General features: G+C 32.6%; 2 protein-coding genes across 3 annotated transcripts; both read left to right on the top strand.

Annotated features, from left to right (window-relative positions):
• The first annotated feature begins 2,780 nt into the window (after positions 1-2,780).
• On the top strand, positions 2,781-14,900 carry LOC133703824 (probable LRR receptor-like serine/threonine-protein kinase RFK1). 2 transcript variants are annotated; one of them, XM_062128518.1, is made up of 24 exons: positions 2,781-3,077; positions 3,648-3,807; positions 4,138-4,209; positions 4,447-4,515; positions 4,594-4,665; positions 4,967-5,038; positions 5,176-5,247; positions 5,331-5,402; positions 5,534-5,605; positions 5,729-5,800; positions 5,899-5,970; positions 6,409-6,477; positions 6,568-6,627; positions 9,189-9,251; positions 9,417-9,464; positions 9,627-9,664; positions 10,280-10,653; positions 11,044-11,239; positions 11,764-11,910; positions 12,802-12,920; positions 13,028-13,238; positions 13,351-13,585; positions 13,677-13,827; positions 14,109-14,900. In XM_062128518.1, the coding sequence occupies exons 1-24, from the start codon at positions 2,978-2,980 to the stop codon at positions 14,595-14,597; spliced, it is 3,105 nt and encodes a 1,034-aa protein (XP_061984502.1). In that variant the 5' UTR covers positions 2,781-2,977; the 3' UTR covers positions 14,598-14,900. The 2 variants fall into 2 exon arrangements, with proteins under 2 accessions (XP_061984502.1, XP_061984503.1); XM_062128519.1 differs by having other exon boundaries at positions 2,782-2,994.
• Positions 14,901-17,591: 2,691 nt separating this feature from the next.
• Positions 17,592-20,100, top strand: LOC133703827 (large ribosomal subunit protein eL20-like). Its single transcript, XM_062128524.1, has 4 exons — positions 17,592-17,753; positions 17,853-17,968; positions 18,074-18,137; positions 19,587-20,100. Exons 1-4 carry the CDS (start codon positions 17,739-17,741, stop codon positions 19,926-19,928), a joined length of 537 nt encoding a protein of 178 aa, XP_061984508.1. The 5' UTR covers positions 17,592-17,738; the 3' UTR covers positions 19,929-20,100.
• Positions 20,101-23,544: the final 3,444 nt, after the last annotated feature.

The raw sequence follows: 23,544 nt of genomic DNA on the forward strand, positions 1-23,544 counted from the left end.
TCGCCAAACATATCTTCATTGAATCTTCTTCATATGTGTCTCCAATGTGTACAAGAGGATAGGGGTCCTTTTCCAAGTCCTTGTGACCACTTTTCTTTGAAGGATCAATGATTCTTCTCCATTCTTTGTGACTACTCAAAGAAACACTTCCTTGCATCCTAGATGCACACACAAACCATATTAGTTACTTTAACGCTTATTTTTTATTACTACAATGCTTTTAACAAAGCAAAGCAATTAATTATTTTTCTCTCTTCTAGAAATGTTGACAAAAACATTATGAGAAGTCTTTCATAATATAAAATAAAACGCCGACATTCAAACACCTGGCTACGGTAACACTCTCATAACCACTATAGGTAACATCACCAGTACAAAATGATGATGCAAATTTTTTAAAAACAAATAATAATATAAAGCCCAAGATCGAGCAACACATATTACTCAGTCACTGGCCAAAGGTAAAGCAGCCAATGTTGCTCCGTCATAAGCTAAAGGTCGAGCAGCCCATGCTATTCGGTCATGGAAAAAGTCTAAACAACCCATGTTGCTTGGTCTTGCCCACACCTTCCAAAAATGCCAGCCTAATAACTTGTATCCGGCACACATATCTGGATGTATTTTTTGAGTTCAAATGAATCAAAATGGGTGTCGCGTAACACCCACGAGCATAAGCTTTCATGTTGTATATGTTTCTCATTTTTCTCTTATATTTATTGATTTTAGTATTAAAGAGTATTTTATTCCAAAAAAAAAAACTTATTTTTTAGGTATAGTCGGACAAGAACACCAATCTCATATCCAGGTTCACATGTATTGGCCCAGCACCACAGCACATGGAAAGCTTGATTTTCATGACTTCATCAAGTATTAGGAGAGTGCGTGTTAAAATCCATTGAATTAGCATGGAATTGCACTTGGTGCTGGCCGAGTAACGTGAAGAATGCGAAATTGGTTTGTGGAGTGTTCTGTCGACAAAATAAATCTTGTTCTTGCACTGCTCTTCTTCTCCATGTGAGGTAATTTTCTCGAAAGCTCTGATATTGTATGAAATTTGATAATTAAGTTTGGGTTTCATCTAAAATACTTCAAGTTCTGTGAAAAGCAACTCTTTCTCAATTCTGTATTATTCTTGGGAAGTCAACCACTGAGACTTCCACATGCATGTAAACACGTATTTACATCTCTCTCTATAAAGTTGTGGATCGAGCCTTTGACTGGGCAGCTTTCCAAGCGAACTGTAGCAGGATTTTACAACGAACAACGCTGCTATTCTTCATTAATTAATGCTGCTAAGACTTTGTCCTGTTTATTTCTTGATTTTGCTTCCAAAAGCTGATCACGTCCCCACATTCTCTGGATTTCCTTGTTTTCGCTTGGTTGGAATTTGTTTAGAATTGTTTTTTGAAATATTTTTTATTTAAAAATTTATTGAAATAATATTTTTTATTTTTTAAAAATTATTGTTAATATTAACCCATCAAAATAATTTAAAAATATCAATTTAAAATAATAAAAAATATAAAATATAAAAACAAACATGAACGCTGCTACTCCTCCGCAAGGAAGTTAAATTAATTAATAAAGGGTCTTTCGTTGAATTCCATTCCCACCAGTGCACATACAGCCAAGAGCTCATGCATTGTTTTTCCTTCCATGCACCTTAAAGGATAAGGCTACTGACATGACAGATAACCCTCCCCCTTCGTTGACCGTTGAATATATATATATATATATATATATATATATATAGTATGATTAATTTGTACATTGCTAAGTTATTTCAAGCAGGTTACCTCATTCGTGCTCTTTTTGGATCGCAGCGTTTTTGTCGCCGCAAGCTAATTTAATAATGATTTTTTTAAAATAGTTTTTATTTAATATATTAAAATAATATATTTTTTATTTTTTAAATTTTATTGGTGACAGGTATATCAACAAAATAAAATATATATAAAAATAATTTGGAATAAATAAAAAATAAACGGGTTTTTAAAATATATGTAAGATTTTGAATTCAGGAATACACAGCTGTAAGACAATTAATACAGTGATGATAATGTTGATGTATGAATACAAGTACAAAGGAGTCCAAGATATTGAAGGAACAGACGTATTAGTACGCAGCCTGGGAATGCAAATTATTGCTGAAAGTTGACTTTCAGTGTAACTTTGTTTTGTCTTGTTACTTTGTCAGCCTTGACAAATATTAAATAAATTTAGTTTGATGTCAACGTAGATTTACTTTGAAAAAATAAAATCTATGAACCAATTACATAATCTAATTTTATAAAAAGAATATATTATCATCTTGGAGTGAAGAATAGAATTACAAATAAAAAAAATATACAAAAAGTTAAGAAAAAAAATAAAAAATTTTAAAAATAAAGAATAAATTGAAAAGATCAATGCAATGATAAAAAATTAAATATATAGAATTTAAATAAATTATGAACTATTTTGTAAATAAATTTCACAAAACAAGCATGAACAATAAATAAAAATATAATTCAAAGAATTTAAGAGATTAATGTAAATCAAATCAAGATATTTAATATCATAACACAGATTATTTATTTGTTTATATTTAATAATTTTTTTTATTAAAATTAATTTGTAATAAAAATTAATATCCACAAAATTTATTAAATAAAAAAAATATTAGCTTTATATATAATATAATATATAATTATGTTAACACTGGCAATATTTCACTGTCCAAGACAAACTCGTAAAGTCAGGCTAGTAGTAGGTGTTAGCAATCAATAAAGGCCGATTCAGATCCACGTGACATTTTTAAGCCATTTGACTTGAATTTGCAATGTGGTCATAGTTCTTTACTGTATGGACGTAATCATTAAACAATATTATAGGAAGGTACAACCATAGCTTTGTAAATCTCATAACAGTGGGGATAAGTTTTCTCAGCAGAGAAGAACAGGCGAAGCAATCTTTAGGCATATTTTGGGTATTAGAGATGTTCTTTTCCCTCAGGTATGCATTCCTCATATCAATTCTAGCTTTGAGTTGCTTGGAGACAGAAAGATTGGCTGCTGCTGAGCTTCCTCAAGATGAGGGTACGAGTTTTCTACCATATTTGTTGGTTTCTTTGGTGCTAGGTGGACTTGTGATCTAAAAAGTTTCTTTGTGATTTGACAAGAATAAAGTACCTTTATTTTTCTTTACTATATCTGGTGTCTATTGGGAGTTTATGGTAGAGGTCGACGACATTTCTGAATGATGAAATAACTTAGAGGTGAAGTGATGTTAACGGTTTTATGAAACATGGATACCTGTAAAGATTTTCTCATCTTTGTTACTTGAGAAGTTCCTGTCACTTAAATCTAAAATTTCTGTTCCAATTATTAAGGTTTATGCCGGTTATAGTTATTAGTATTACTCGGGTAGAAATTCCCAGTTCCTTTTGCTCTTACGGATTCAAAACTAGAGTTATCAGGCAAGAATTGCTAACTTTGGTTGTAAAACCATAAAAAAAGAAAGATAGCAAGAAAGAAAGAACAATGAGATGAAGAAAAGGTTAGCTAGTCTGTAGTTTGGAGTTCTATATGCAGGGATTAATATCTTGAACTGCTTTTTGTTTCAAAATGTGACCTTGCAACTTTTGTTTGTTTATGTATGTAATCTAGTGGATGCTTTAAACCTGATTACCAAAAAGATGGGGGCCAACGGCTGGAATTTCAATGCTGATTCTTGTGGAGAATATCTTCCTCGAGTCCGGCCAACAGATCCAGAGAGGAACATTAGTTGTAACTGCAGTGAGAACAGTACCTGCCATATTGTTTCCCTGTATGTCTTCTCTCTCTGAGTTGAAATTTAACTTCAATTACTCCTTTATATATCTGTATAGAGATGTGAATTCACCCAGTCCATAACAGGAATCAGACAGTGTTTAGAATAATGAAAACATGTTTGATAAGAGGTAGAATGTTGATGGTTAATTAATCTTAAAATAGGTGTAAGTTTATTTTCTTTGTAGCTAGTAGCTTGTAGATTATTGTGTTTGTGTTTGTACTGTTGCTTATTTCTGCCTATAGGTGCATGTAAAGCTTCCAATTTTGTTTTACTTTTTTTGTGCTAGGAAAAGTCATTTTGGGTTTTTTTTTCCTTGAATTGCAGGAAGTTCAAGCGTTTTAGTCTTGCAGGAGAACTTCCACCTGAACTCATTCAGCTTCCTTATCTTGAAAGCATGTAAGCATATATAACTATGTGCATGCTTACTGTTTTGTTTTCACATCGTAGTAGTCGAATTACTTGCGAAGAGAATGGAAATTCTGAGGATTACTTGTTCTTTTTCTTTCGACCGAACAACAGGGGATTCGTATAATTGTTTCCTTTCTTATGCATTTTTCTTTGTGTTTCCTAATCATTTATGAAACAATAAATGATCCATGAGAGTTTTAAACTCGTGTTTTACTGGCTTGCCAGTGATCTTTCTTACAATTACCTTAATGGGTCTATACCAAGTGAATGGGCTTCTTTGCAGCTGAAATCGATGTAAGCAATTGTCTTCTTCTTATCTATCTTCATTTTAAACTGGCAACTTAATTGTTTAACTAAGCAACATTAGTGCAGTGCTCTTCTTGCAAATAGATTATCAGGGAATATTCCAAGCTATCTGGGGAACTTAACCAGTCTAACATACTTGTAAGTGTTCATATTCAGTTTTACTGGGCTTTTGCATGACACTGTGATAAGATTATAATTGAAAGATTAGGCCTCGATCATAGTTTCTTACAGATGGTATTTATAGTTCTGCTGAACAGCATGAAAGAAATGAAGTTAGCAGATTAAGAAAAATTGCCTTCCTTTTCTTTTCTTTTCCCTCTTCAAAATATACGCTCGATTTTAATGTGCCACTTTCCCCAATGCCATTCTGCAATTATGGAGAAATGAATTTGTTGATACAATGAATTGTACCAGCAGCCTAATTGTAATTTCTTATCAGGGACCTTGAGTTAAATCAGTTTTCTGGAATGATCCCGCACGAGCTTGGGAAGTTAGTTAACCTTGAAACTTTGTAAGTAATTTCATGGATGATTGCTTCTAAGCCATTTCTTTGACTGTCATCTTGCAGCTGGAGTACTTTTGGAGATTGATGTTAACCTCTCCTGCAGCTGTAGTATTTTTGGTGATTGATGTTAATATCTCTTGCAGGATTCTATCCTCCAATAAACTGGACGGAAATTTACCTGTGGAACTTAGTAAGCTGAGAAACCTGACTGACTTGTAAGTATTTCTGAATGAAACCTCTATCGCTGTACATAAGATTCAATAGAAATAAAGTGAGTGGTCTTCATTCCACAATGCAGTCGGATAAATGACAACAACTTTAACGGGAGTATACCAGATTTTGTAGAAAACTGGAAGCAACTTAAAAGACTGTAAGATTTACATCCATCCAAAGGTCTTTTTTTCCTTTTCAATGTTATGAATTGAGGAAGCAGGAGGAAAGTTTTCTTATTTTGTTGCTGTCGAAGTTCCTTGGTTGATTTGATTAACTGATCTAATTCAGAGAAATGGTAGCTAGCGGACTGGAAGGACCCATTCCATCCTCCATCTCTGCTTTGGAAACATTAACAGACTTGTGAGTGAAATTTCTTGATTACTCTACTACAAATAGTCAAATGTCTATTGCATTATTTTACTTGGTGAATACTGTACTTAATTTATTATCATTTTATAAGCGAACTTGCCATTTTATGTGCAGGAGGATCACTGATATAACCAGCACAGATCAGTCATTTCCTGATCTTAGTAACATAACAGGCCTCACAAGACTGTATGCTCACTTCTTATTTCCAGTTTCTGTTTACGAATGCATAAAGTAAGGCTACCATATCATCAGCACATCTGACATACTCACTGTTGGACTTCCAGGTTGTTGAGGGGTTGCAATTTATCTGGAGAAATTCCTTTATACATATGGGAAATGAGTAAACTGCGAATTCTGTAAGCATGGCCTACGATTCCTATTTATTTGATGAGTACTCCATTATGTTTCTCAATGTGACTTTACCATAAACACATGCTTGAAAAGTGAAGCTCCTACATATCATGCATGAAAATGTCAAAAACTAAGCAGAGGTATTCTTACATGCTGAGTGGAACTTTAATCTGCTTGGCAGTGCTGAGCAGTGAGCAGCATGTGCAGGCTCTTATACTGCAAGACAGCAAATACTTAAAACAACTCTAAATCTATGTGTCCAACTAATTTATGCATGTCACACAGCCAAATAAAACATCGGAAAATGTACAGATGCAGTCAAGCCTGAAAGTATCTCAAAGAATATTTGTGCTATGGATATGTGCAAACACTTCTTGTCATCTGACATATCAGACAGGAAGGACCAGGCCTTGCGTTCTTATGAATTTTCATTTCTTGCTCAGGGATCTCAGTTTTAACAAGTTACGCGGGGAGCTTCCCAATGCCATAACCACAGAGACACTGGTATTTATGTAAGTAATGGAACCTATAGACTATAGCATGCCGCGGTATGCTACTCTGCAATATCCATGATGCTAACTACTCCTTGTTGTCTGCATCAGCTTTCTAAGTGGAAACCTTCTCACCGGAAATATACCAATGTTTAGAAAAGGAATGACCGTGTAAGTATCTCATTTCTTTGTCTTTGATACTTGAAGTTTCTTCTATTCATTGAGGGACGAATGCACATCCATCCTCGTAAGCGAACAAAAGCGTTTGTTTGCGTTTTGTTTCTTTGAACTTGTCATGATATCTTACTAGTGCTAAGTAGAAACCAAGTCAAAGATTAGAGCACCCCATTGAATATTGAAGCTGCGGCGGCACTATGCCTGTGGAAAACTTATTTTATATCTATGTATCTAATTAATATACATACTAGATGGCCTGCGATACATCATGGGTGTCAAATTTTTTCTAATATAAAAAATTTATTAAAATAATAATTTAAATTAATCTAGATTAACTTTACTAACATCCAACTCGGGATATGAGATTGAGATAAATTTTAAAAAAATAAAAAACTCAAAATCCAATAATGTAATGTCAAATGATGAAAAAAAAATTAATTTTAAAAAAAATAGTTTCTAAGAAAAAGAATTCAAGTCAATCCGAGTTAACTTGACAAACTAACTACCTGTGAGATAAGATCGAGATAAAAAAAATATTAGACTATAAAAAAAAGAACCTAGTAAACAAGACCGAAGTTCAATAAAAAAATATTAAAAAAAAAACTTGAACTAACTTGGGTTAACTTGACTAACTCGTATTCGTGATAACTACACAAAAAGAAAAGCAAAAAAATAACAAAGCTCAAGGGTTAATAATATAATATTAAATGATGAAATTAGAAAAAATAATTTATAAAAAATATTGTCTAGAAAAAAAATTGAGACAGTTCGAGTTAACTCAATTAACCATCCAGAAACCATCAAAAGAAAGACCTATCAAAATAGATCGAAGTTAAATAAAAAAAAGTTTTAAAAAAAACCAAGCTAACCATCCACACATGATATGACATAGAATAAAAAAATTAGATTTTCAAAATAAAAACCTAGCAAAAAAGATCAAAGTTAAATAAAAAAATTAAAAAACAAACTAAGTTAACTCGAGTTAACTTGACTAACTTGCATCTAGGATAACCCCACAGAAAGAAAAATGAAAAAATCACGATGCTCAAGAGCCAATAATTTAATATTAAATGATGAAATTGCAAAAGAAAATCAACTTAAAAAAACATCAAGGAAAAAAATTTCGAGTTAACTCGACTAACCCATTATTTAAGATAAGAGATTAGTATAACTTAACAAAAAAAACATAACAAATAACGAAATTCAAGGCCTAATAACCAAAATATCAAATGATGAATTTGAAAAAAAAATTAATTTTTAATAAAAGGATAAAAAAATGAACTTAAATTGGACTTAGATCATGAGACTGTGATTATTCTATAGAAAGACATATACAAAAAAATAACAAAATAAAATTTCCAATCACAAAACAATTTAAAATCTAAACAATGCATACCAAATTCATTATAATAACTAAATGAAAGAAAATAATTAGGGATTGTACTTAAAAAAAAATCAAGAAAATGATTGAAAAAATAATACTTGGAAAAAATGAGTATCCAAGCTAGATAAAAATAAATAAATAAAATAAGATGTTGAAGAAAAAAATTAAAAAATATAGAAAAATAGTAATAAAAAGAATGAGGACAAAAATTAGATAAAAAAATGCAATAAAATGATTAGGGATAAAATTAAAAAATAAATAAATCAAGAAAATGATAAAACAAAAAAAATAATTGAAAGAATAAGGATAAAATTGAATATACAAATCAAATTAAATTTTTAAAATTAAAATAAATAAAAAAATTTAAATTTAAAAATCTGGAAAAGCAAAACAAATAATAATTAAAAAAATATAAATATAAATAAGAGGACATAATTTATTTTTTTAATTTGAAAGAGCTGAAAAAAATATATATTTTTCGAAGGCCAACTATGCCTTTGTCGCAAGCACATGCAACACCGCCGGAAATAAAACGACACATCGCTCATAATGCTGCCCGAAATGGCGACAGTTGTGTTTTTTTTTTTTAACTTGTAAGGCAATCCTGTAACTTTACTATTTAAATAGAAGGAAAAGACGAAAAAGCCTTTAAGCGCAAGTCTCTTTTTTGTTTTTGCTTTCGAGGGTTTTAGAGTAAATACACAAATAACTTTAAAAGGATTAAAAAACCCTTGACTGAAAGTCATATACTATTTTGCTTTTAAGAGAAATAAGGTAATTTAACATTCTAATTTTTTCATTGTTAATCTTGTAATGCCCGATGAATCCGCTTAAAAAATCAATTTTAGCCCCAAAGAACAAGGTAATGAGTAAGGGTTAATAAAACACTGATGGCTTTTAGGGTTTTTTAATTATTTAATATATAAACTAAAAAAATAGTATTTTTTTATATATATAATGTGGCTTTCTTCCAGTGAAATTAAATATTTCAAAGTAAGAAATGATAAAAACAATGGTTAATTTCCCGAAATTTAAGAGAAAGGAAGCTTGTGGTTGTGGATGCTGTTGTTAGAAGACACTCTCTTTGATTATTGAAATTCATGTACTGTCATAACTATACACCATAACCTCAACATATTGAGAAGATGGTTCTGCTTCTCTCTGCATGCAGAGATCTTTCCTATAATAATTTCTCAGAACAAAGCACTGGGCAACCCGCTTGTCAGCAGAGAACGTAAGTTCAATCTCTCTCTCTCTCTCTCTCTCTCTATACATCTTTGCATCTGCGCTCATGCAAGTGTTGAATAAAACCCTCTGTTTCTGTATATTTCTCATTTTTCACCATTATATGGGAGACCTCAGTGCTGCTTTAACTATTATTCCATTTTTATTTTACCAGGGATGTAACTCTAAACCTGTTCCGAAGTTCTTCAATGGGAAATGACTTGTAAGTTCCCTTTCCTGATTTCTTATCTTTAATTCTTACTCCTAACATAAAGCCTATGTTACTTCAAATTGGTGTGAAATGTCCCTGTGAAAATCTTTTTTTTTTATTTGTTATCATACATGAGATCTCTGTGACACTAATTTCTTTGCTTCACATAACTAGAGGAGGAGCGTGCATGGATGATCTCAAATGTGATAAGTGTAAGTATGATATTCAGAGAATTATTTTCAATTAATCACAGTGATCATATTTTCATTTCATGAATTAGGCTTTAGCAGTTTCCTGGATCAATTGCTTTGTTTTAAAGCAAAGTAGTATGATCCTATGTGATCCAGCTTCCGTGCAGAGTTTTCCATTCTGCACTATGAATTCAGTTGTAGGACAACAGACATATCTGTACATGCTTGCACAAGTGCACGTATGTTTGCATGTCTTCAAGATTTCCAAGTTTTGACAAGCGAAATGTCATGAGGAAATTGTTCTCTTATTGATGCCCGGCTAACCATTATCCAGCTTACCTATCAAAACGTGTTGAAATTTTTTTTCCTCCCATCATATTGTTTTACGGCAGTTCATATGTTCTTGTTGTCTCCAAATACATTGCAGCAGAAACATAAAATAAGAGAGTTTTATCAACGAGAGCAGTGAATTAGTTTAATTAGTATGATAGTGTTGTGAAATTTTTCCATGTTATTGAATGAAGATTTCTTAATGTGAAATGTTGTATGTGTTTCAACCTGCAAAACATGGTTAGCCTTTTAACTTAAGCCGTCTTAATAGAGCTTCCTTTTAAGCTGTCCTTTTTCTCTTGGCAGACTGGCACTCGTTGTACATAAATTGTGGAGGACAAAATGTTCAAATAAATGGCAGCACATATGAAGGAGATGCAGCAGTTAGCGGTGGTGCTGGCTTATTCTATCAGAGTGCGGATGAATGGGGACTTAGCAGCACTGGAGACTTCATGGATGACAACGATTTCCAAAACAGGGCTTACACTGAAAATGTGCCATCATTAAATATTAATGAATTGTACCAAACAGCACGCATCTCTCCTATTTCACTTACTTATTATCATCGTTGTTTGGAAAATGGGAATTACACTGTGAGTCTACACTTTGCTGAGATCAGATTCACGAACGATAATACGTTCAACAGCCTTGGAAGACGGTTATTTGATATCTATATTCAGGTGAGATAGAATTGTAGATTGTAAGATAGAATTGAATAACACTATGACAATTGAGAGTTGAAAATATGTATCTATTCGTACATTTAATCCGCTATGTTGATTTTGTCATGTTTCTGGAAGGATTCATTTTAGAAGGGTTATTTTAAAAAATAAATGGCATTCTTTAGATCACTGTACAATGGATGACTTGCTACTGACAATAAGATCATGGTTATCTGTTTGTGGACTGTCAGTATAGAAGTTCGACAATTCCAAATTAGGTTGTTTCACTAAGTTACTTTCCTTTGGTCTCATTCTTAGATGCCAAACATTTATTTCTGGCTAACTGAATGCAAATAAAGTGTTTGTCTAACTAATGGAATGAGGTGCTGCTGCTCTTCTTTAATGCAGAATAATCTAGTTGAGAAGGATTTCAATATAGAAGTTCAGGCTGCTGGGGTTGCCAAGCCAGTCACAGAAATACACAATGCTACTGTTACAAATAATATCTTGGAGATCCGCCTATTTTGGGCTGGCAAAGGGACTAGAAGAATTCCTGTTAATGGAGTCTACGGTCCCCTCATATCAGCTATTTCTGTTGATCCTAGTAAGAAATTCTTGCTTTGGTATCTGCTGCTATGGTTACTGTTGTAAATAGTAGTGATGATCACATCTTCAAGAAGTTAAAAGAAGAAGTAAAAGAACCTCAGAAGTTAGGGAAATGAATAAAGTAGCTTGTTTTTCTGGTCAGTTAAATATGTTATCGCAAAGAGAATAAACGTTAGGGGTGATAAGTTATGCTAGTTCAGCATGCATGATGATCTAGTTCTAGAGTGTCATTCTAGTTGCTGCAAAAAAAGGAGAAAAATGAAACGGAATATTTTTGAAGAGCATTAGTTTCTCCTGATTTAAACATTTTCAGATACATAAATGAAAAGTTACAAGCACTGATCAATTTTTACAAAAGAGAATAAAGCTTTTACTGAACAAATATTTTATAATTAACCAATATCTGAGGTAAAATCAGGAAATCTTAATCATTGGGTAGCCTAAATTTAGAATATATTTTCCTCATTTGTAAGCTTTTCAGTTTTGTTTTAGCACAATTACTTATTTGGTTCTTTTTTGCAGACTTCAAACCACGTTTTTCAAGAGGGGAGAAGACAAAAACTGTGCCAATAATTGTTGGAGTTGTAGTAGGCTTTTGTCTAATATTCTCAGTACTAGCTATCTTTTGGTGGAGATGCTGTTTCAGAATAAATAAAAAAAGACAAAAAGGTTTGGGCTATATCAGACGGATATCTTTGCTTTGCATTGGATAGTTGTTAAATGTTTATGTGCTGGTTTATAACATGACATCATGGGACATCACGGGGACTGCTGTCTTTGTTTTAGGAAGTTCTCTACAAATCAGCCCTTATTGTGCAGCCTCTTTGTGTTCGTTTCAAGATTCTTAGCTACCGTTTCAGTTTCCAACTAGTTTAGACTCCCTGCACCAATATCATGCGTATAATTTCCATATCAAACCTATGCCAATTACTCTCATGTTGCATAAGTCATTAGTGCTCAATATATAAATTTCTGAAGGCTTTTTCAAGTTTTAGGAGATAGTGTGGGAGGCTTTACTTGCTAGCCATCTAGTTAGGTGTTCTATAAGTTCTTATGATGTGAAATACTTGAACTGGGCGTGGAATTGGCTCTTTAGCCGGGGGTGCTATATTAGCAATTATAAAATAAAATTTGGCCTACCATTCTTAAGGGCCATTAGAAAACCTATAACTATACTCTAACTTTGCATACTGCGCAAGGCAAACAAAGTGGAAGAGAAATTTCAATCACAGTAACGGATATGATTTCTTTTACCATGTGTTGAAACCTGCTATGAGCATGATCTCTCGAGCATCTCAGGATTATTCTGTCTCAGATAGTTGTTTCTGGGACGCAGTATGCAAAACAGGAGATTACTTGTTCAAGCTCACGTGGCATATCAATAAGAAAGACAAAATATATAGAGAAATATATATTTCTCACACCAACTTGTAGGTGTGAACATATGATTTCTCAAATTCCACTATGCTCAAAAGAGTGGAGTTTTGTATTGTTTTATAACAAACTTAAGGTTTTAGTACAGATTCATGAAGTTGTTTGACCGATTTCTGTTTTTGATAGGTCTTGAAGGAATAGAAATCCAAACTGTTTCTTTTACTTTAAAGCAAATTAAAGCTGCCACGGACAATTTTGATCCTGCAAACAAAATTGGAGAAGGTGGATTTGGACCAGTTTACAAGGTATTCTCTAGGTATTTTCTATCCTTTAATTGCCATTATGAAGCCATGAATGTATATCTTACTTCAAGGAGGTTACTGAAGATAGTATTTTCACAACTGCTATGCAGGGATTGTTACCTGATGGTACTGTGATTGCTGTGAAGCAGCTGTCTTCTAAGTCAAGTCAGGGAAATCGTGAATTTTTGAATGAGATCGGTGTGATTTCATGCATGCAGCACCCTCATCTTGTAAAACTTCATGGTTGTTGTATTGAAGGAGATCAACTATTGTTAGTATATGAATACATGGAAAACAACAGCCTTTCCCGAGCATTGTTTGGTAAGTAAGAATATACTTTCATATAAAATAAAAGAAAATTCTGGAAAATTACATGCAGTTAAATGATGTTTTAGTTTTCAAAAGCATTGTTTCCTTGGATGATTAAGCACAGGTCCAGAACATCAGCTACATTTGGACTGGAAAACAAGGCAGAAGATATGCGTCGGAATTGCCAAAGGTTTAGCTTTTCTACATGAAGAATCAAGGCTTAAGATTGTCCATAGAGACATCAAAGTCACCAATGTTCTCCTTGATAAGGATCTCAATCCTAAAATATCTGATTTTGGGCTGGCTAAACTTGATGAACGAGATAAAACTTTCATCAGCACCAGAGTTGCTGGAACTGTGTAAGTCACTTGTTTCTTGCTGAAAGAAGTTTTAGTGCATATTCTAACGTTGTTTGGCTAAAAAGGGGCCCTGCATGATTTTGATGTGCAGAGGATATATGGCACCAGAATATGCATTATGGGGTCGTTTGACATATAAAGCAGATGTATACAGTTTTGGAATTGTGGCACTGGAGATTGTGAGTGGGAAGTATAACATGAGTTGTGGGCCAGAGAATCAATACTCTTGTCTTCTAGACTGGGTAAATCACAAATATTAACATCTGTTTATTCAATTTCTTCAAGTTTCTTTTAATGATCCACCTCAGTTTTCACCTCCACATCTCTAGGTTTATACTTATTGAACTCCTTTATGGTTTTTGTTTTTATTAATCCCTTTAAATATTCCACCCATTTAGAGACATCACATCTGATTTCAAGAGAAAATTATATCTCTAGTCAGGTCAATCAGATTCCTGTAAGAGAAGTTTTGTAATGGGAATGTTTTTACAGATGAACTAATGCGGATTTCCCTGCATTTCAGGCTTGCCATTTAGAACGAAATGGAAACCTAATTGAGCTAGTGGATCGGAAGCTGGGGTCTGAATTCAACGAAGTAGAAGCACAAAGGATGATAAAAGTAGCTCTCTTGTGCGCAAATGCTTCACCATTACTAAGGCCAATCATGTCTGAAGTTGTTAGCATGCTCGAAGGAACTAGGATCATACCTGAAGTGATCCCTGAACCAATTAGTGAAGATTTAAGGTTCAAGGCCATACGAGGGCATCAGGAACAGACGAGAAGTCTGCGTGAGAGAGGCAATCAGACCATCTTAGACAGATCGGCTAACAGTAGTTCCTACATGTATACAGATGATGATCTATGGGAAACCGATACTGAGTCAAATGTGAGGTCTAACACGAGGAGCAAACAGCATGAAAGCCCGGGTCAGGTTTCAACTTCAGTATTGCCAGTAACAGCCTCTTCCTCGACTTCTGTTCAGGATCTTTTTGACATCGATATAAATTCCTGACAAGGTAACTTGTGTTTTCCACGACAACAGAATCGCGTAGTGTGATGTTTATAGGCCTTCTTCACTGGTGTAAAAAAACAAGACGAAGAAGAAGATTTTGAACCTTTTAGGATCATCAAATACATTCGTTTCAAGTAACTACAGATCAGTCCCAGATGTGGACTTGGATGTGTGTTTGTCCTTGTTGGTGTATTAATATTTATTCGGACTCGGGCATTCGTTCTGTAAATTCTTTTCTTTCTACTATCCACTTTGCTTTGAAGTTCTTTTTATAATGCTATTATGTTAATCATTGCTTACAAAGTGTGGATGCATAACTCGAGATGTTTTTTAATTTTTTGTACTCCTCTACCCTGGCTGCTAGCATTATCACAGTTAGGGCCAAAGTAGAATAACTATGTTTTTCAGGAGGCCAACCCCCTCTGACATGTTCTCCAAGTAAGAACTACTAGCCACCGGATTGATAAAAAAAAAATTAAAAAAGTGATTTAATATGTAAGATGATTGGTATTAAAAAAAGACGTACTAGAAGATGTGGTATTCTAAAAAGAATACTAGATTAATTGGCTTCTAAAATGGAAATGCTGGAATAATGAGCATCCATATGAAGATACTAGAGTTCATGTGATATTTAAAAGCGATTATTCATGTGATGATACTAGTATCTACGTGGTATTCATAAAAGAATATCAAATTAATTGGCTTCCAAAATAAAAATGCTAGAATAATAAGTATTCATGTGATGATACTAGAATTCATATGGTATTTAGAAGAGAATACCGTATTGATTGGTTTTTAAAATGAGAATGTTGGATTAATGAGTATTCATGTGATATACTAGAATTCATATGGTATTCGAAAAAGAATATCAGATTGATTAGCTTTCAAAATAAAAGTGTCGAATTAATGGATATCTATGTGAAGATACTAGAATTCATGTGGTATTTGAAAGAGAATACCAAATTAACTGGTTTCTAAAATGAAAATATCAAATTGATGTGTATAGTTTTTATTGGTATCCATGTGAGGACTTGAAAATTTCGGTTATAAATTTCTGGTTGATAGGCATCTAGTTAGGGTCGTTAGACAAAGAGATTGAGTAATCAAAAGGAATTATTGATGATTTTAGCAATGAGATAGAATTTGCCAGATTTAAATTGATTATCGAATGGATAATCGAAAGCTTCGGCTAGATTTGAATATTCTTTCTAAAAACAAGAATGAATATATGGAAAGGCCATTATTGTGAAATTATTGATTGAGAAATCTCATTTTTTAAAGAAAATAATGATGATGATGATGATTTAAGTAGTGTGCTAGTAATTATGCAAAAGATGACGGCCTGTTGCACTTAAATTTCCGTCAAGATTGATGTTCTATTGTACTTAAATTTTCTATGCAAGTATTTTATTGTAAATAATTTTGTTGAGGAACGATGTATTGAAATGAATTATGTAATTAACTTGGATTAATATTTTATAAAAGATGTGTTGGAAGTTTATGGCGTTTAATATTGTAATACGAGCAATTTATCTGATTATAATTAATGAATTTCTCTATCAAAATAAATTTATAATAAAAAAACATATAAAATTTGTAATAAAAATCAACACACACATGAATTTATTGAACAATAATTATATAAAAAAACAGTGCAAGGCTGCACATATAAAGTTTTCTATAAAAAAATCAATAAAATAATCTATATAAAATTAATAAAAAAACCACGGATGAATCATACATACCTCTCTAAAAATTAAACAAAGTCAATATCATTTAAAAATAATCGCTATTTAATTTAAACCAAAAATTTATTTGAAACTATATAAACAAATAATGCATTATTTTTTAAAAAAATAATTAAAAATAATAAAAAGAAAGAAACAGGCTAGGCGTTGCTAGGCCTAGTAAACCAAGTCCAGGGCCTGTCCCAATAAAACAACGGCTCGTGCGCGAGCCTGCAATACCAGGCCCTAGCACGGGCCTCTTTTTTAATAAAAAAACATTTAATGTCATTCGCCCCAAAGAGTTAAAAAAAAAATGATGCGTTGCTTGGGAAACCCAAAATCCAGCCATTGTGATGGCCATAAAAATAGGATCGTTTTTTTTTTCACCTAAAATTTTTATTTTCAATTCATTTTCGATTCAAAAAACCTAAAAAATATCCAAAAGACCTTGTTAAACCAATTTGTGACCACATAAAAAGCCAAAAAACTGCTCCAAAACCCGAAATCCACTAGAATAAATTTCTTCTTGAGCTTAGATTTATTGTTTTAAGTGTTTTTAAGGTAAAAAAAATCTAAAAAGTGACCCCCTCATCATATGAAACCTTTTGACATAAAAATCAATTATTTTAGTGGCCAGAATTTTCTCCAACAACCACTTTCTTTTTTTAGGTTGGAATTTGTCGATTTCCTCTCTCTCCTTGCCACATAAAAGGACTGAAAAAGAAAAGAAAATGAAGTTAGGTATCAAAATGTGTTGTATTGAAATTCAAGAGACTGGTCACTTAATATCTAAAAAATATGAGGGATTAAAATGATTGTTTCAATGAAATTTTCAATCTGTCTCCATGTTACCCGAGATTTTTTAGTTCAATCCCTTAGCTTCCAATTCAATCCTCCCTCCTATGTAATTGAGGGCTAATTTGAGCTAAAAAAACTAAAGTACATAAAATAAAAGTTTAAAGATTAAAATAAAAATTATCAGAAAATATATTACTCTATTTCATAATAAATTATGAGAGTGTATAGTATTCTTTTCTATGGTAAATGACTAATGCCTTTTATCTTTATATATAATTTAAGAAAATATAAAATCCTAAATTCTTATTTGAGAGACCCACTTTCTCTAAAATAATTATTTACTAATGATTTCTGCGGGGGATATTTGGTGCTATCCTAAGGACCAAGGAGACGAGGAGCTGGGCTTGTCTGGTGTTTAGCCCACAGTAAACAAGTACTTGGGCTGGGCAGAACATTTAGGATTCAGTCTAACAAAACTATCCGCGAGAAGGAAGCTAGGGTTTCAAACGCTCACTCGGATGCTATTTCTGTGAAGCTTAAAAAGAGAGAGAAAAAGAGGGAACGTTACTGGTGGTGGCTGCCGTCTTCTCTCCCAAGCAAAGAAAAACTTTTAAAAATGGTTACCTTCAGGGTATGTGACATTAACATCCTTAATTATATTATGTTGTGTTTCGTCATTCATGGATCTAAACAGAAAGATGGTTGATTGTTTGTTTGTGGGGGAAAACAGTTTCACCAGTACCAGGTGGTCGGGAGAGCACTTCCAACACAGAGCGATGAGCATCCTAAGATCTACCGCATGAAGCTTTGGGCAACTAACGAGGTCCGTGCCAAATCCAAGTTCTGGTATGTATCTATTTTTCACTTCTCTCTCTTTTTGTTTGCCATAATATCTGTCTTTGCTGCTCTCTAATATTTCGCGAACTATGTGATGCCTCTTGTTGATTATAGGTACTTCTTGAGGAAGCTTAAGAAAGTCAAGAAGAGCAATGGACAAGTTCTTGCCATCAATGAGGTATGAGAGCTTATTTAGGCCTCTATTTTTTAGAAGTATTTTTCATTTCTTTTTTTTTTTGTTGTAATTTTTACTGTTTAATTGACTGGTCTCCCTGATGGTATTGACAAATGAAGTGGTGGTGAGTGGTAGCTGTTGCTTGCTTTGTAATTCATGTATACTTGTGGTGTTGAATTTCCCAGTTTTTGGCTTGCTTGAAACAAAGGCTGTGATGACTGTTTCCGTTCATTGTTTGCTGTTTATTCTTTTAATTGTTACATGAAGCATGTGCTGACAAGTGGAATGAAAAACATGACCTATTTGAAATCTTATTGCACAGTTTCTTGGATTTTGTTACATTGCCTATGGCATGTTGGATTAGCTCGATTTATTAACTACGACAATAAGATTCGTGGCTTTTAGGTGTCCTTGATATTTTTGCTCGATGTTTTTCTTGTTCTTCTTCAATCTTTAATTGGGCTTCTATGTTAAATCTTTGTCTTTGTTTTTGGCTAGTAAAAGTGTTTTGTGTTTTAAAGCTAGGAGTGGAAAATTTAAAACAAGAGAAGCATAAAAAGTTTCATATTTCCCTTGCTTGGAGTTTCACAACTTAGGAGGCTAAAGAAGCTGTACACTAATTTCTCTTATATCTAGGTTCCTATGGGCATGTTTTGTGAAAAAGTTGTTTACCTTTTAGGATGCCCCATTAAGATTTATGGTCCAATAACTATTCATCTTCATTTGAGGTTATGAATTTCATAAGTTCTTATGTGCTAAACTCCTGGTGTTGAGGGGTAGGAATGTTGTTTTTTGAAATGGTTGCATCTTCTTCAATTATTTGTTTGTGCTTTTAGAAAGTCAAAAACCTGTGCTAATTAATATTTGTCTACTTTTCTGTTCAAGTCATTTGTTTGGGCCTCAATTATGTCATTTTAGTGTTTCCCCTAGATTTGGAGAGTTGTTCCAACTATATAATGATAAATCAGACCATATATTCTGATCTTTTGGAAAAATATGAATTGAAAAGTCTGACTTGGTCTTTTGGCAATCTATCAAGTTTTGGTTCTCCTTTGTAAGTGGTGAATTTATTCCCGTAACTCTGTATCTCTAAATAAAGTGATGAGTGATATGTATCTTTAGAGTGGTGAGTTCTTCATTTTGTATCCGTATCTCTTTGGTTTTGTACCTTAGAGGTGAGCGAAAACTATAATTTGTGTGAATCACTTGTTACTTTGCGATATTCATACCATCCCAATATCATGGGTACATGAAATAAGCCTGTGGCTTTTTAAGGAACACATAAAATTTACTTCCCTGGAAATAAATATCAGGGCCAAGGCCAATTCTATTCACATGCTCTATGGCATAAAATACCTCATTTTTAATTAGCAAAAGTTGTGGTATTTGTAAATAAATTACCATGTGGAAGTACAGTTGCGGCATCTTCTAATAATTATTTTCTGATTGTAGATTTTTGAGAAGAATCCTACCACGATCAAGAATTATGGAATATGGCTGCGATACCAGAGCCGAACTGGTTATCACAACATGTACAAGGAATACCGAGACACGACCCTTAATGGTGCTGTTGAACAAATGTACACTGAGATGGCATCTCGCCATAGGGTGAGGTTTCCATGCATCCAAATCATCAAGACAGCTACCATCCCAGCTAAGCTTTGCAAGAGAGAGAGTACCAAGCAGTTCCACAACTCCAAAATCAAATTCCCATTGGTATTCAAGAAGGTTAGACCCCCATCCAGGAAGCTCAAGACAACATACAAGGCATCCAGGCCCAACCTGTTTATGTGATATGGTTGGTTGTTTTGCTGGTTTTTCTATTTCCGAGCATGTTAGCTTTACTAGTTTGTTGAACTAGAGCAAATTTGATGCTAGATTTCTTGTTCGAATTGATTGCTTCTGGTGAGAGATTATATTGCTTTTGTTCACTCTTTCAAGTTTTAAAGATTACGTGATTTGTTAAGTTGCGTGTGAGCTCTATTTTCTTGGTGAATCTTTGTGGATGTATTTGATGTCACGATGAAAGCTTTTGGGAGCCTTATTTTGGCTTCGCCAATTGTAGAGAGCTGTGGCTGGCGGCAGGCGTTCCGCCTTATGATATGGTTTTCAAATGTTGTACAGAAGAAGGGGAGACCTCACCAAAGCATATTTACGTGAAAACATGTTCTATCAAACATTTTGGTATCAAGATTGTGATGCAGACACTTGTGGGGAGGCATTGTAAGCAATTCTCTGAGCATGGATGGTCTCAAAAGGTCAGAGTTTGTCAGTGGTCACTAGGTAGAACCCAAACCGATTGTAGATGAAGGGTATTGATTATTGAACCCTCATCCCGAGTACTGTTCTAGAGCTAGTATATATTTTTAAAAAATTAATAATTTTTAAAAATAAAAAATATTATTTTGATGTATTTTTAAGTGAAAATACTTTGAAAAATAATTATAATTATATTATTTTTAATGTTTTTAGATTATTTTAGTGTATTAATATTAAAAATAATTTTAAAAATATATAAAAAATATATTTTAATATACTTTTAAATGAAAATATTGATGCTATCTCATCCGCACCTTTATACGAATTTGATCAATTAATTTATCCATTCATATGGAATATATCTATACAGTGATTTTAAAATACTTACATGGGTAGATCTCCCAGTAACTTTGCGTTCTCATCTTTACTTTTGCAACAAAACAATCGAGAAGTTATCAAATTGATCAAGACCTTCGAAAATTTGATTGATAACATTATATAAAGTTTAAATTATAAACATGGAGCCATTACAAATTGATTTGTACTCTTTCCAAAGATTTGTTTATTCCCTTACTTCTTGAGCTTTAACTTTAAGAGAATTTATTCTTTTGAATAAGACTTAGATGAATGTGAGGACATAACTTTAAAATTGTCTAGAGATAAAATTTAGTCTGAGTTTGATGATACTTTTTACAAATTTATTCACATTCTTAACAATCATTTGAATGCAGAGTAGATAGGTTAATTCTCTTAGGTAATGAGTTTGAAGATCTCTGTATTTTTATTTTTGTTGGTCAAAATTACAAGCGCACAAATTATAACAAGTAATAAAGTGAATAAATAGAATATTGTCCCACAAGAATTTTGATAAAAAATATCAATAAATACTAAAATTTATTAAATCACAATTTATTTGACAAATCAAATATGAAAGATTGCTAGAATAAAAAAAAATGAAAGCAAACAAGTGATTAAAAAAATAAGTTAAAATCAAGATAAAGTAGATCCTAGAATTTCTGATTCATTATAATTATTCCTATACGAAATTCTTAATTGAATTAATCATATCAAAATTTTATTCTTATTATTGATAATTATGTTTGTTATGTCTGTATGAGAGGAGAACCAGTTACGGCATTGATTAAAATTTTAGAGTTGAGAAACAAATTCTAAATATGATGGTCTTGGAGGCTTCAACATGGTTGTTGTGAAGTTTATAAACTTGACAATTACTTTTTAAGTCTCTAATTAATGAATAATGAAATAATAAGTGATTAAGTAATCTTAGAATTGCTAACAGAATATATTGAAGCACTCTACATTTGTGTCTAAAAAATAACAAGTCATCCATACAATTTTTATTTGGCAGACTACTTAGTCTTTTAGCTCAAAAATATAAGCCCCACAAATTTGATTTTTGTTAGCTATCCATTAAAACTTAAATCCAAAATTCTCAAACTTTTTTGAAAGAGAGAAAAAAAATGAAATAACTCAAACTAAATTTGTTATTTAGAGATTTGAAAAGTAAACTGACACTAAAAATTCAAGAATCATAACAATCCTGAATTTCAAAAAGTAGGTATGACAAATATTCAGCCAATACAAATAAATAAAGAAAGAAAAAAGATAAAAAAAAAAAAAGAGAAAGAGAGAGATCAATCTATGTAAAAGAAGATACAAATAAATTGATAAGAAAAAAATAACGAGAAGATAGAAATTGTTGAGATATAAACCCATAAGTTGTGGTCTTTTTTCTAGCCACGCTATTTTTTATTTTCTTTCTTTTTTTGTTTATTTTTTTTTTTGCAAGATATAGGATGTTATATTAATATTTTAATATAAAAAATATTTTAAAAAATAATGAAGAGGACAATTGCCCTCTCTTACTCCCAATGGCTCCGTCCTTACATGTAAGTTAAACTCATACTATTTTTTAAAATATTTATTTGTGACCATTCAACTTCTCACTATATAAACTATAATAAAGTTTTATTTTTTATATGGGACAATGTTTTTTATACCACACATGCATTATTTGATATCAATTTCTAATTCACATATAATTTGTTTTAATTATATTAATATTTCATGTTAAAAAGTTTTTATTTAAAATAAAATTTTAACTTTAAAAATAACAAATTAAAAGCTAAATAGTGTGAGGAAACCATTGTAGATTAAGAGACAATTTATTGTGGATTGTAATAGTAGTTTCACTTTTAATCTCTCATCTTTTCGCGAGTGGATAAATGTTTCTTTGGTTTTCTTCCATAAGGGTATCTGGGTTTTTTCAATTTCCAAGTATAGTCAAATAACGCTTTTAGCTTCAGAAAAGACAAAAAAGAAGCTTTGCCTTTAAGGGCATTTTGATATTTTTACGTGGACATTTTATGTAATTAAAAGGACCATGAGAAGGTGTTTTAATATTTTTATGATGTATTTGTTAATTTTTAATCGAAAAGCTACGAACACGGGATCCTCATGCCCTAGCGAGTGGGTGGCGTCCATGATATTAAGGAGGCGCGTATGATGCTTTTCTAGTGGTCAAATATGGTCATCCGTCATCAAACTAGATACGCAGCCATGCCCCTTTTCCTATAGTGTGACGCGTATAAACAAATAATGGTTGGATTGTTGCCAGTGATCAATTATTTGTGTTTTTTCTTTTTTTTCCTCTCTCTGCTGACAATTAAAGTGCACAATTATCCGTTTTGTTTGTTGTTTGTCAAATTAGACATATTTGTTATACCGAGGTGTAGGCTGACATGGTTGTCAGATTCAAGCGCGGGTTTGGCAAACACAGGCGCGAATATGACATGGTTGCCAGATCCAGTCACTGGTCTGGCAAACCCAGGCGTGTGGGTCTAGCATGGTTACCAGCCCACGCACATTGGGTCTACATGATTTGCCAGACCTAAGACACATGGGTTTGGCGTGGTTGCCAGCCCTGCGCGCTTTAGTCAAAAAATTGAAATTTTTTCAAAAGCACGATTGGACTGCAAAAACAAACATTGTCTCATTCAAGCAGGATTTTTCATTCATATGCAGTATAACTTAATTGCAAACTCTTTTTTATTTGCACAACTTATATTTGAAGAGGAAAGAATGGAAAAAAAAATATTGAGTTTTAAGTGGTTTATTTCAAGTCTTCAAA

This window comes from Populus nigra, chromosome 9 (assembly GCF_951802175.1).
Source record: "Populus nigra chromosome 9, ddPopNigr1.1, whole genome shotgun sequence".
NCBI classification, from domain to species: domain Eukaryota; kingdom Viridiplantae; phylum Streptophyta; class Magnoliopsida; order Malpighiales; family Salicaceae; genus Populus; species Populus nigra.